Source organism: Mustela nigripes, chromosome 11 (genome assembly GCF_022355385.1).
Source record: "Mustela nigripes isolate SB6536 chromosome 11, MUSNIG.SB6536, whole genome shotgun sequence".
Classification (NCBI taxonomy): Eukaryota; Metazoa; Chordata; class Mammalia; order Carnivora; family Mustelidae; genus Mustela; species Mustela nigripes.
The window spans coordinates 22,717,850-22,732,217 of NC_081567.1; the positions used below are offsets into that span (position 1 = coordinate 22,717,850).

At 43.1% G+C, this 14,368-nt stretch overlaps 1 protein-coding gene across 1 annotated transcript in view; it reads right to left on the reverse strand.

Annotated features, from left to right (window-relative positions):
- Positions 1–4,111: 4,111 nt before the first annotated feature.
- Positions 4,112–14,368, reverse strand: part of LOC132027305 (phospholipid-transporting ATPase ABCA3-like) — a 174,484-nt gene continuing 164,227 nt past the window's right edge. Inside the window, exons 29-33 of the mRNA XM_059416057.1 lie at positions 12,524–12,597; positions 12,017–12,148; positions 5,353–5,618; positions 4,990–5,262; positions 4,112–4,343 (exon numbers count right to left, since the gene is read on the reverse strand). Of these exons, the coding sequence (XP_059272040.1) occupies positions 4,112–4,343; positions 4,990–5,262; positions 5,353–5,618; positions 12,017–12,148; positions 12,524–12,597 (977 nt within the window). The remainder of the gene's footprint in view (positions 4,344–4,989; positions 5,263–5,352; positions 5,619–12,016; positions 12,149–12,523; positions 12,598–14,368) is intronic.

Sequence of the window (14,368 nt, forward strand, 5' to 3'; positions counted from 1 at the left end):
GGTCAAGACAGATTTGTCACATTGTCGTTCTGGCCTGTTTATACACCATATCAGGAAAGGGGTGTTTGCTCTTTTGGCACAAAGTTCTGAGGCTATTATTTATTCTCCTTATTTATTTGGCAGAGTGAGAACACAAGCATTAGGAGAGGAGGATGCAGGCTTCCCACGGAGCAGGCAGCTTGACCTCGGGCCCCTCTCCCAGGACTCTGGGATCATGACCTGAGCTGGAGGCAAACACTGAACCAATTGAGCTATCCAGGCACCCCTGTTCTGAGCCTTTTCAAGCTCCCAGGCCAGTCAGGCTCTCCTTGGCCCCAGCTTCCTCTGCAACAGCTTCTCTCTTCACACTTCCATTTTGGCCATGGATGCCCTGCTTTTAGATTCCAGAGCAGGCCGAGGATTCCTACCTGTTCACCCCTTCATGGAATATTCCGGAGCTCCTTTCACCACACCAGCCCTGTAGCTGCCGCCTACTCATTCTTCAGCTTTCCGGGCAAATGTCTCTGCTTCTAAAAGGCCTTTACTGATGCTACTGATGCTCCAACATAGACTGGAGGATCCATCCTGGGAACTTTCATAAGTCCACCTAGCACCCGGTTTTCTATGATGCAGTGGCCTATTTACTTGTTCTTGTTCTCCAGTAAACGAAAGGCCTTGAGAGAGCCCTAGTTGTCTTTCTCCAGCACCTGCTGTGGTGCCTTGGGTAGAAACTCCATAAACATTGTCAACTCAAGGGTAAATCTAGTTCTTACCAGATCAGCCTGGCAGGGTGAGGCCAAGTATGAGAAAATGAAAACTGGATAGAGTCAATGGGGACTCTGCACTGACCTTTGACTGTGTTTCTTTATTGCTCGATGCCAGCAGAGGTCAAGGAGACTACTGAGCTATGAAGGTGTGGTTGCTATGATCCCAACATCTAAACGCTTTTCCTGGAGGATATTCTGTAATCCCGCCACTCCAAGCTGATGTGGTCGTCCATCTCCCTAATCCGATGCTGTTCTGTCCCTGACGGTGTTCTTCAGTTTCCAGACTGCAGCGGAGTCTGAGCTCCTCAGTCTCTGCAATGAAGACTGGGACAAGTTCTTCCACTGTGTCACTTCCGCCTTCAGTGTTAGGATCGCATTTGGAGGGTCTGTTGATTTTTGCTGTACCCAGATGACATCAGCAAAGTCCAGCACATCTCTGGAGAAACTGAAGGTGTGGCCCCCTCCCAGGATCCTGGAAGCCTACTTTATTTTTTTTAAATTAAATTTATTCATTTTCAGCATAACAGTATTCATTATTTTTTCACCACACCCCGTGCTCCATGCAATCTGTGCCCTCTATAATACCCACCACCTGGTACCCCAACCTCCCACCCCCACCCCCGCCACTTCAAACCCCTCAGATTGTTTTTCAGAGTCCATAGGAAGCCTACTTTAACATATAAAACTTACTTTGGAAATTTCCTTTTTCTCTAGCCCCCAAGATACATGTTGGCAATCATCCCTCAAGCATAAGGCCCATTGATTTAGGCCTGAATGGTCTCATGACTAAGGCTTTATTAGACCATAATAAATGAACTTTGCCAACAACAGCTAGCCCCTCATGGTCCTGAAAACCTTTCTTCCAGAATTCCTTGGAGACTTACACTATCCCCAACCCCCTCAAACTTGAAAGTATAGAATAGGCCACTCTTCATGACCACTTGGCAGCCCTTTTTGCCTATAGGTCCTGTCCCCGGTTTTTAATAAAATCACCTTTTTGTGGCACCAGAGACAGCTCAAGAATTCTTCCTTGGTCGTGAGCTCTGGACACTATGATGGGAAAATCAGAAACTCTAAGGTGCAGGACCAGAAAATGTGCCTAAAGAAGATACAAACACACAGTTCAAAAACAAGCAAGAAAACACTAAGAAAAAATCTTCCCCAAACAGGCTGATGAGGGACTTTGATCAAAGACTATATCTTTATGTTCTAAAGGATTCCCAGCAATTGAAAAGAACAACATTTCCGATGGACATTTACAATGAAATTCAGCAAACCGGTAAAAGGAAGGAAGGATACTCCATCTCATTAGTACAAAGTTCTTTAAAAAGTTTTAAATTAATAGGTTTGGCAGTTTGGCAGAATTTTTAAAATGATAACAGCCAGTGTTAGGGTGTACAGAAAGGGAGCCCTCATCTACTCTTGTGAAAATGCAAATCAGTAAAGAGGGTCTCAAGGAATGGCTTGGCAGTTGCTATTAATATTCACAAGGGACAATTCCTTGAGCCAGCCAATTCCTGCAAAAATGCACATTTACCTGTGCTTTCTACAACACTGCTTAACAGAACACCATAAAACATGCAGCTATCTAAAGGGCCATTGGTACTGAATACATTAAGTAAAATGGAATTTCCATGCCAAGGAGAACTAGAAAGCCATCGGAAATGAGGAGGCAGACCTATCTATGATGACACAAAGATAGTCACGGGTCACTAGAATGCAGAAAGAGCGAGCTAACTACAAAGCAGGATGTATAAATGATTCACTTTATTAAAAGGACACCTGAATTTACTGATTTTGAGAAATACAGATTCATTCATTCAACAGATATACACTGAACTCCAACCTATGTATTCATTCAATGTGTATATATAGTCTCTCAACAAAAATGTATGGGACCCTCTATGTGCCAGGCACTGGATTATCTTTCTTGTGTGTTTTCTCATGTGTGATATTTATCCGTCTCTAGGTGTGCTATTCACCCACAAGAGAAAACACCCTGAACACTGCTTTTCTTGGTGGGGGGAGACATTATGGAGTGTGTTTACTTTCTACTTCATACATTCCTGTATGATGGATCAAAGCTAATGCAAGGTGGTAGCTCTTTCATTATTGGTAATCATCTTGACCCAAGTAGTCACCCAATATGCAGAGAATTGTGACAGCCACAGTGTGGAGAAAACAGCTAGGCCAGGAAATGGCAAAGCCTGCAGAGGATCTACTTACAATTCACAGGAGGGAAACAAAGGATGGGGGAAATGTTCTTTTCTGGGGGAGTTTCTTCACTAGGAGCACGAGTATGGCACTGTGGTTGCATAGAGACCTGTCTGGTTGTCTGATGTTTCCTGTGTCATCTGTGTCCACCAACCACAAAGGCCATCCTCTCTGGGCATGTCTCCTGGCAGCAATTATTAAGAAGTCCCTTGAACTACTCCATCAGACACAGACCGAAAACGATGGAACATTCTGGAAGAGGTTTCCCTGGGTTTGAAAGGCTTAGAGGTGAGCAGAGTGTTGCGAGCTCACCAAGCTTGATCCTCCTCTGCAGATACACAGTCTCAGATGCCAGGCGGCAACTAAAAAGCATATTTACTGTAACAGAATCTTCTATTTGGAAATGGTGAAAACCCGGTTTTTATAGGATATAGTAGAATAGCCTCATACTAGAAAACTATTTCCAGATGTTGAGAATTAGACATCTTTGAAGGAAACGCTGAAAAGTTTTAGGTTAACTAAGAATTTAACTAACTAAGAATGTTTAGAGCAGATGAGGACATAACTTCTGCTAGGATACCCCACAGCACCCTTCCAGAATGTTACTCCCATAATAGGAAAGGTTAAGGAGAGTCTAAAATTCCAAGACAATGAGAATGATTGCAAGCAAATGAGGGACAGCATATACTCCTACACCTTGTGTTGGACTTCTTACTTTATTATAAGGAGCTTTCCCTCGAGGCATCTGGGTGGCTAAGTCGAGTGAGCGGCCAACTCTTGATTTCAGTTCAGGTCATGATCTCAGGGTCATGGGATTGAGTCATGAGTTGGGTTCAGTCTCAGTGGGGAGTCTGCTTCTGGATTCTCTGTTTCCTTTTGCCTCTGCCCCTTCTTGCTCATTCTCCCTCCCTCCCTCTCAAATAAATAAATAGATCTTTAAAAAAAAAAAGAAAAGAGTTTTCCCAGGCATCAGATACTTGACCCTCAGAAGAACTGTAAATGAGGGGTCACTGTGGAGGGAAAGCAATCCAGAGGCTCACCTGGAGCCTCTAAGGAATAGACATCTTCTTTCTGGGCTTTGGCAAAGGAGCAAAATGGCTGCAGCACGTGACACACTTTTGCTTCTGGGATCCCTAAGCCCATCTGACACTCTATTCATCAGGAGCTGGCGTGTCACAGGAGGTGTGGAGGATACGCAGGATGAGGCCTTGCTCCTGGACAGGAGCCAGGGACAGCTGTGAGGAAGGACAGCCCTTGGATTCAAAGGGGATCCCGCAGGGCTGACTGCAGCACAGGCTGCCCAAGGTAACACCCATCCCCTGTGTCCTTGATCCATGGGTGGTGTAGAAAGAGAAGTTAGGAGACACAGAGAAGCCAAGATTCCTAAAAAGGTTTCGCTACACTATGATTCTTTATCTGTGATGGTATTGGCTTTCCTGGGCCCTACTGCTGCTCACTGCCAGAAGGTGGGAGCCTGTCCCTATAGTCTTTGGCCTGAGATCATACAGAATGATCTCCCACTGTGGTGGAAGCAGAAAGCCTGTGACCTGCTGCTAAGCCTCTACTGGTGCAGCCGGGGGACCATCCAGTGTGGAAGGTGCATGAGACCATGAGACTGGCAGACAAAATTTTCTCCACACTGTCTAGAAGCACAGAGCTCTCAATTCAGGGATTAGCAAACTTGCTGCAAATGACCAGAAAGTATTTTAGTCTTTGCAGATCAGATGGCCTCTCCTCGAACTACTCAACTCCCCTGTCATGCTGGCAAAACAGCCATAGAGAAGACTTAAGTAAATGGGAGTGGCTGTGTTGCAATAAAACTTGATTTACAAAGACCGGTGGGTAGGCGAAATCTGGCCCTTTCAGCCTGGGCTCCAAAGTCCAAACAGGCATTTTTTTTTTTCTTCCCCCCATGGAGACTAGAGTTTTTAAAAAACCCTTTGGACCAATTCAAAATACCTCCTCTAAATCTTTCCTACCCTGTGCTATTTGCCTTCCCCAACTACATGACACGAAGGACAACACAAACCTCAGGACCAAGTTGAAAGGGTGTGGGGCCGAGAGGAGGCATTCCTCCAGTGGCTTCTGCTCACACGCACACGTTCCGTCCCTGCATTCTGCTCCAGCTCCTTCCACCACACCATGGTCACTGAGGTTGAGACGCACCACCGACTGACGGACCACAAAGACCCCCCTGAGCAAGCACAAGGCTCTGGACAGAGAACAGGGAAGCAACCTGGACTTGCGGGACCTGCAGTCTATTCGCTCCTGGTTCTGCCACTGTCCAGACCCGTCTGTTTCCCTTGAGAGAAGTTATACCTGTTAAAAAGAGCAGTTGAGGTATCAAAACATGGAATAGCTACAAAAGGCCTTTGTATCATATCACTATCACCAGCCTTGCATGTCTGTAAACTGTACTGAAGACACTGTCAGGATGACAATAAAATCTTTGTGATCGTCAATACGGCAGACATAGGGGCTCTGGGGCTCACAATCCCACTGGCGGGGTCTTCCACACGTGCAGAGGACACGTCTACAAGTGTTTTTTATCAGAAGCCCTGTTTGTAACAGCAAAGGAGGAGAAGCCAGGGACCCATCCTTCACCAGGGACCCGGTGACATCAAGTAAGTGTCTAAAGGTGGCAGCAGGCACAAGCAGCTGGGGACAGGGGCATGAGAAAGGCAGTCACTGTATTCCTTCTGAATATACTTTTAACATTTTGAACCAGGCGGGCACCTTCACAAATAAAACATTTACCTTTAATCTCCAGAATGTGGTCTCCATTGTAATCCCAAGATTTAGAATTTGACAATGACATTCTGCCTCCTGTAGAAATGCCTTTATCAGCTGACTGACGACATGGACTCGACCAAAATATCCTGAGAGAGAGAGACACAGAGACAAACTATCCCTCAGTGAGGTCGGAAAGCATCCCAGCAGAGCCAACCTTAGCAGAAGAGCAAATGAGGATTCTGCTACTTTTCATTCGGGTCAGTGTTTTATCTGTGGACTCATGGGAGAAATCAGGACTTTCACCTTCTCTCTCTCTCTCTCTCTTTTTAACTTTTAAAGCTGATGGAACCAAAGTAAGTACAATCTATTCAATGATTTAATGGTGGAATTAAAGATCTTAGGAATAAAATGTCCCTTGTGGCACCTGGGTGGATCAGTCAGGTAAGCATCTGCCTTTGACTTAGGTCAGGATCTCAGGGTCCAGGGATCAAGCCCCGCATCGGGCTCCCTGCTCAGCTGAGAGCCTGCTTTTCCCTCTCCCTTTGGTCCTTCCACTCATGCTCTCCCTTTCCAATAAATAAATAAATAAAATCTTTCAAAAATAAAATAAAATGTCCCATGATTGTACTTAGGAAAGACAAGTGTTTTACATCAAAGCATCAGATCTTAATGTTCCTCTTTGAAATATGCTTTTTTTGTGGCCAGGTACCAACTACTTAGGACTCAGCTTAACTTCAAAATGCGAGATCATTACGAAATAATATTTTGTGGTCAGAATATGGGGCAGACAAATGTCCAAGAAAATGAAATAAAACAAAATAAAATAAAGCTATATTTCTTACCATGTTCCCTTCATCTCCATCCTGTGTGGGTAATTGCCTCTATGCTTATAAATTGACCTCACAGACCAACTGCGGGAGAGGAAGGCATGAGCAAAATTGCCCCCAAAATGGATTTATTCAGCTCCAGAGTGGGGAGCTTGTGCAAAGGCGATGGGAAATAAAAGAGTGGAATAGGAAGATAAAATCTGTGTTCTAAAGTCCTGTTGCTTAAAGCAGTAACAGTTCTTAACTCTCTTAAGACCGAAATTTGAGGGGCACCTGGGTGGCTCAGTGGGATAAGCTGCTGCCTTTGGCTCGGGTCATGATCTCGGGGTCCTGGGATCAAGTCCCATATCGGGCTCTCTGCTCAGCAGGGAGCCTGCTTCCTCCTCTCTCTCTCTCTGCCTGCCTCTCTGCCTACTTGTGATCTCTCTCTGTCAAATAAAGAAAAAAAAAAAAAAAGACCGAAATTTGAGTAGCATTTAGAAACATACTGCAATGTGATACAGGAGTTCTATGTGTATTGATTCTCCTAATAAACAATTTGAGCTTGTACTTTACAGGTTACCTTGAATTTTATGTTTCTAGGAAATCATTTTTATCATATGTTATAGAATATCTTCCACAACAGACTGGATATTGAAACAAAAACTTTAAAGATGCTCACCACACCCTATTTGGGAAGCCCTTTCTTTGTGTGCTGCAGCCTGGACATGCCAGCCCAGGCAGAGGAAGAAGGCAGGCAGGCCGCTGACATGCTGCCTGGGGCACCCAGCTCCCCAGGGCTCCAAGGTGGGTCCCTGCCTCTGGTTAGGAAAGCTGCCTCAGGCGCCCAGGAGGGAGGCTTCAGTCCTCTTAGGTAGGCCTGGCCCCATCTTCCTAAAGCCTGGGTTCACCCTCAGCTCAAGGTAAGATCCATGTCCTTATAGTCAGGGACCACCACTTTAAACGTTCTTTGCATTTCTTACAGAATCTACCCACAAGCTCCATCTTTAGGGCCAGGATTCCCTGCATGCTCAAGGACTGGGATCATTTGGCTAATTTCTCAATCTGAATGAGATTGAGATGAATCAATTGCAATCTCAAATCCTGTCTCAAATCCTTTCACTGCCTTGATAGAAAGGACTCGCAGAGACTAATAGTGTTACTATCACTTTAATAAGGCCAAAAAGGTGATTCCTTACTTGGACAGTTCACAGTAAAAGATACTAGAAATGGCTCTTAAACATATAAAGTCATCCTTAACTTTAGCCCCAAAATAAGAGGAATAAAATAAAATAAATTTACTGTAAGATACCATTTTCCAGATTAACCACAATGAAAAGGTTCCTGTGTTGGTGAGGATGTTGGGAAATGAGCAATTTCATATGCCACTGGAGAGAGTAAACACTCTCTTTTGAAGAAGGAATCCCTAAAACCTCGGGCCTCTGGTCTGATGAGGGGACGTTGGGAGGGAGGGAGTCACTTGCCTCTGTTAATTCTGGGGGCCTTCCTCTCCTTAGACAGTCTTACAAAATGCTGGGTGAAAGGGTCTAGCCAGTAGCCAAGGCTTACTGCAGACCTAAAAGGGAAGAAAAGAGGCAGGAGAGGTGAGGTCAGTAGGTTCTGACCCAGTTCTCAGGAACCAGGTTGAAGAGGACCATCAGCTACCTCCAACAGCCAACAGAGGCAGATTCATGCTCCATTACAAATCTCAGCAGACTCAGCCATCCGTCTTGGTGCTCACATACACGGCCCCTCGTCACCAGCCTCCCTTCCCCGGCGACCATTTCTTCTCTCTCTTTGCTCATGTGCCTAACTCCCTTTCCAGGGCCCTACAGAGCACAGCACCTCACCTCATACCTCACCTAGAAGACCTCCCACCATTTATTCCCTCAGCAAACTCACTGGCAAGAGCCAGTCACACAACTCTGCTTGACCACAAGTTCTGTGTCCGTAGGAAGGGAGATCCGAGATTGTTTCCTAAAACTCACGAAAGACTACCTAAGCCTTTCCCCCGGCTCTGTATTAGATACCAGTCCTTCCACATCCCTCAGGCAGGTCATAATGGGAAAACCAGGAACCAATAAACACAACAGCTACAACCTAGAAAATGGTGCAGTAGCCTAAACTCTGATCTATACAACTTGGAAAATGCTATGGTAGCCTAAGCTCTCCCCGGTCTATATCACAAGGAACCAAAGTTTTAGTTTTCTAAACCGGGAGCTGAAGCCTAGATTACCAGTGAAGGTCTTCTGCCAACTATAAGGAACCAACCTTAGAAAAACCAGATGTAGTGGAATGAGCCTGGATCCCTAAGGCCATGTGAAGCCATTTTGGCCCTTGCCCTTCAGTGGCTATCTTGAGAATTAATAAACATCTTTACCATTTAAACCAAATGGGGTTGCACAGTCAGCTCTTGGTTTCGGCTCAGGTCACGATCTTCGAGTTCTGGCATCCCGCCCAGCATCAGACTTCGTCTTCAGTGGGGGAGTCTGCTTCAGTATTCTCTCTCCCTCTGCCCTTCCCCCCACTACTCTCTCTCACTCTAATAAATCTTTTTTAAAAAAGTAAAAAATCAATCAAATGGAGTTGGTCTTCTGTTACTTATACCATGAAACATCCTAAGTGCTATCCTGAGTACATAACCCCTCATTTCCATTTGCCTGATCAGTAAGTTGAAAGGGGTAGGGTGTACACGACTGTGTGTTTCTATGTGTGTTTCTCTGTGTGTGTGTGTTTGTGTGTGTTTTCACCCTGCTAGGTTCTAAGTTCTCAGATATCCATCTCAGATAGATATCATATGTTCTCTTCATATCCACCGACAAGGCTTACTGCTGTCCTGACTATGGTCTGTGCTACTCCTGTACCTGTCCCCACCAGTCTCCCACAGACGGCCATGTGCCCACCTCAGTAGGCACCCGTAAGGAAGCAAATACCTCTGGCTACTCAAGGCAGCAACTCAGCACAGAAACACACTAAGTACACACTAAGGGACACAATTACCTACAAGCCCAGACTGTCAAGGAAAACTGACCCACAGAGTTTTACAAGGGTGAACACACTCCATTGTCTAAAACAGTGCTTTTCAAACAATGAATTGTGACCCATACATGTTCACAAAATCAATGTAATAGTCTGCAAATCCCTGGCTTAGAAAATGCAGATGACAAGAGTTAAACAGAAAATATCAGCATCCATTACGTATTGTAAGAGTTAAAGACTGTTTTGTGAAGTTTGTTCTCCAAACCAACAAAACCAAACAGACTCTTCAACACAGAATGGTGATTGCCAGAGGGTAGTCGGGGAGGGGGGTAGCAAAACTGGTGATGGGGATTAAGAGGCACACACTTCCACTTATATAAATAACTCACAAAAATGAAAAGTACCTCAGGAATATCATCAATAATATCATAATAATGTACTGTGACAGACAGTGAATACACATAATCGTGGTGAGTGCTGAATAAAGTACAGACTTGTCAAATCAGCAATGCTGCACACCTCAAATTGACATAACATTGTATAGATCAAACTGTATTTCAATAATTAAAAGAGAGAAAATTGTGTTCTCACTGTTGGTGATTTGATGGGCACTGTCCTCAAAGGCATCATCTAGTGCCGTCTAGTGGTTAGAGCCACATCTGCAGTTGAGAAAGAACCACAGACCAGAGAGGAGACTAGTCCTCAACCATGTCTGGCTGTCTGGTTGGAAGGGGCCTTCCCAATGACCTGGTCAACCCTGACATCCAGGGCAAGAACCCTTCAACAACACCAAGCCACCGCCTGAGCACGCCCTACAAAGAAAGCACTCGCTCCACTGTTGAGCAGCTCTACCTGCTGAAAAGCTGACCAAGCTGCCTTCCTCTAGGAGCTCCTCCCTGGACTTCCTACTGCCCTCTCCTGGATGACACAAGAGCAGCTTCTGTATTCGCCCTCAGCTTGACACTATTGATCCAGACAAATAATACTTCTTGACTGTCTGCAAAGTACCAGGCATTGGTAGACAGAGACAGAGACAGAGACAAAGTAAGAGCTTATGCCAGATGAAGGACAATAGCAGGGGATGAAGGACCTGCATCAGACAAGGTCAAAGGGAAGGCCTCTCTGAAAAGAGGAGGGCTGGGTGGACTCCCACAGAATTGGAGAAAGCTGTGCAGAAGGCACTCGGGATGGGACGAGAAATGCTCTGGGCAGGAAGCACCTTGGAATGTTCCAGTAGCAGCAGGTAGGCAGGGAGGCTGAAGAACAGCAAACAGGAGAAACCTCAGACTTCTGGGGTCTTTGTAAGTGTGTGTGTGTGTGTGTGTGTGTGTGTGTGTGTGTGTGTTTTAATTTCTGTTTTAAAAATTTTTTACACTACCCATATGCCATATTTCACTCTAAGACACCATCAAATATAAGACTGAAAAAAGAAAGAAGAAACACTTTCAGTTGGTCAGTGTTTTTCCTATTGCTTAGAATTTTAATTTGATTTTGATTTTGTGCTGATGAAAATGCCCTTCAGATGTATTTGAACAGAATGAAAGGGAAAGGATGAGTGCAGAAGTTGGTTAAGTCTTTTATATTTAGGGTCATGATCCTTCCCAAATTTATGTGTGTGTGTAAAGAATGAGGTAGGGGTCAAGGTCTGTTTTGTTTCCACTTCAGTATCCAATTCACCCAGAATTATTCACTACAAAGACTCCCCTGGGTCACCTGACTTGTTCACTCTGTTGGGCATGGTCCTCAGCTTAGGTCATGATCCCTGGGGCTTGGGATCCAGTCCCACATTGGGCATCCTGCTCAGCAGGGAGTCTGCTTCTCCCTCTCCCCTTCCATCCTGTTCATGATTTCTCACTTTCTCTCCAATAAATAAATAAATCTTTAAAAAAAAATAAAATGCCTTCCTTTTCCCCACTGAACTGACTTGACACTCTGGGCAAAAATCAATTGACAGTACCTATTGTGATTGGTCTATTTTTGGACTCTCTATTGTTTCACTGATCTATCTTTAAGCCAAAGACTTTGATTACTGTGGTTTTACTCTAAGTCTTAATATTGAGCAGGAATAAGCAGTGTAGGTTCTTCAACTGTGTTCTTTTGAAGATTTGTTTGGTTATTCTAGACCCTTCGCATTTCTATATACATTTTGAAATCAACTTGTTCATTTTTTTCTAAAAAAGAGGAAAAAGATGGCTAGGAGTTTGACTGGGATTGCATTGTTTGCATGAATCAAATCATGGAAAACAGAAATCTCAATTATGTCATATCTTCCATGTGTAAACAAAGCCTATCTCTCATTGATTTCAAATTCCTGTGTCTTTGACCCAAGATTCCAAGGTCTTCTGCCAGTATTCGTGGCATGCCAATGTGGTAACTTTCACTTAGGGTATAATCTCTGACGCTCTACAGTTCAGTTCTTTACAACAGGTCACTTATCTTAATCTCCAAAGATTACAAATTTTTCCCTCTTTATCTAATTGCATGCAGCAATCTAGACAAGACATAATAGTCACTGGTTGGAACTGAATCTCATAGCACTTTTATTTCTCGAATATTTTCTGTTTTATCAATATTAGCAATGGTCAGGAAGACTTGCTCCAGTGTTATTTGACTGACAGAATAGTCTTCTAGATTGAATAGCTCTTTGGCTTCCTCCAAAATATTAAACACCTTTAACAGGGGAAAAAAGAAAAAGATGGTATTACTATTATAATATCTCCAGTGACCCTTTTCCCCCACCCCATCATTCCCCAATTCCTGCCAGGCGTATGCTTAGGGACAAAAAGACACAGAAGGGGGAAGCTAGAAAGTAGAAGGAAAAGAGGGTTGAAAAATAGAGAGGAGGCAGTTTTCCATCTTCATTCTTTTGATAGTATAGAATAATAGAATTTAGGGTCAGAAGTCTCAAACTATAGGTGCCTTTGAAAAGTAACAAAGGTTCTCTGCCAATGTCAGGCTCCCATTCCTTATGTTTGAGTCACAATGCCTCCTTCTATCAGTCCTCTGTTACACATAATGTTAGAAGAGTATGATTTCTACAATCACCTTTCCCCAGCAGATTTCCTCTTTGGGAATATAGTAGCTAATAATCCCTTGATGCTCCTGGTGTTTGATGTTACCTAAGAAAGGAAAGTAACAGAAGGGGCCCCATATGTGATACGAGTTTTACAAAATTCCTAAATAAATACCATTCCAAATGTCCATACCAATGGAAGAGAGAATATATGTTAATGCAAAAGACAATATAATCCCAAAGTCCATTCTCTTTTAGTATATTGCCACTTTGTTACATATTTCAATAGATTTACTTCCATGTAAAGTATGGTCTTTATATCTATAGTTCATAAAAATTACAGAAGTTCAGATAATCACAGCAAGCTCATCACTTACTTTACCAAACCTGACTTACATGAATCCTAATGTTCCATTGTCCTGAAAATGCTCATAAAATTTGGGTGTGGTTTCTTTCTCCAGGTGTGTGTGTGTATGGGTGTGTGCACGGGTGTGTGCACGTGTGTGTGTGTGTGTGTGTGTGTGTGTGGGTGCGCGTGCGCGTGTATGTTTAGGATCTCTATACTATTCTTATGACTAGGCAGTCTTTATCCTAAAGGAAATTTTAAAAATCACAATAATAAAACATAAATGTGAAGGCATTCACTGGAGAAATGGGATATTACAGTTTTTGAAAATCTGGTAGTAATACTGTAGCCATTCCTAACTGATAGGATGCACTTTTATGTATTATCATACAACTGGACATTATTGCAAATGGAATTAATTGAAAATGGAATTAATTGAAATTAATATATTTTTAAAAAATATATATCAATAATACTGATTTTATCCTGTCATGAGTCCCTAAATAAATTCCATGAGGTAATATGTAAAAAAAACTTTTCAAATTGGGAAATACAGCAAACATATAAACTATGTAATATGTATGGAACATAAATGTACACCTCAGTGAATTATAATAAAGCTAACAAACGTGATTGAAACTCAGCAATCCAGAAGTGAGCATGTGTCACTAGTGACTCACTTCTTCTCTATGGTAAGCATTTATTTTCCTGTTCTTTATGGTTTTATTAGCTTTAGCTAAGTATGGAAACATAAATACTATAATTTGATTTTGCCTTTTTTGTACTTCACACGAATGCAATAACACAGTCTGTATTATTCTTATCTGGCTTCTCTCAATCATTATATTTTTTTATATAAAGATTTTTATTTATTTTTCAGAGACAGAGGGAGAGAGAGTGAGCGAGCACAGGCAGACAGAGAGGCAGGCAAAGGCAGAGGGAGAAGCAGGCTCCCTGCCGAGCAAGGAGCCCGATGTGGGACCCGATCCCAGGACCCTGGGATCAGGACCTGAGCCGAAGGCAGCTGCTTAAACAACTGAGCCACCCAGGCGTCCCTCAATCATTATATTTTTAAGATTCATCAGTGTTGCTGTGTATAACTATACTTCATTTGTGTTCATTACTATAAAGTTGTCAGTGTATGTCTACACCTCTGTTGTTGGTGGATATATGGTATGGTATCCAGCCTTCTAAATGGCTCCAAATGATCCCTACCTCCTAGTTTTCACCAAACTGTCTCATCCTTTTCCTAGTGAATAGGGCTGACCTATTCACTGCAAAAACAAGAGTGGGATTTTTGCCTTGATTGTAGTACCTTAATTAAGTATTGAAGTCAGGTACTGGGTACTGTCAGTTCTACAACTTCTTCTTTTTCAATTTTTCTATTTTGGAAATTTTGCCTCTCCATATAAACTTTAGAATCAGTTTATTGATAGCCACAAAATTACTTATCCTATCCATGACCATGGAATATCTCTACATTTATTTGGTTCTTCTTCAACTTCCTTCATCAGAATTTTGTAGTATTCCT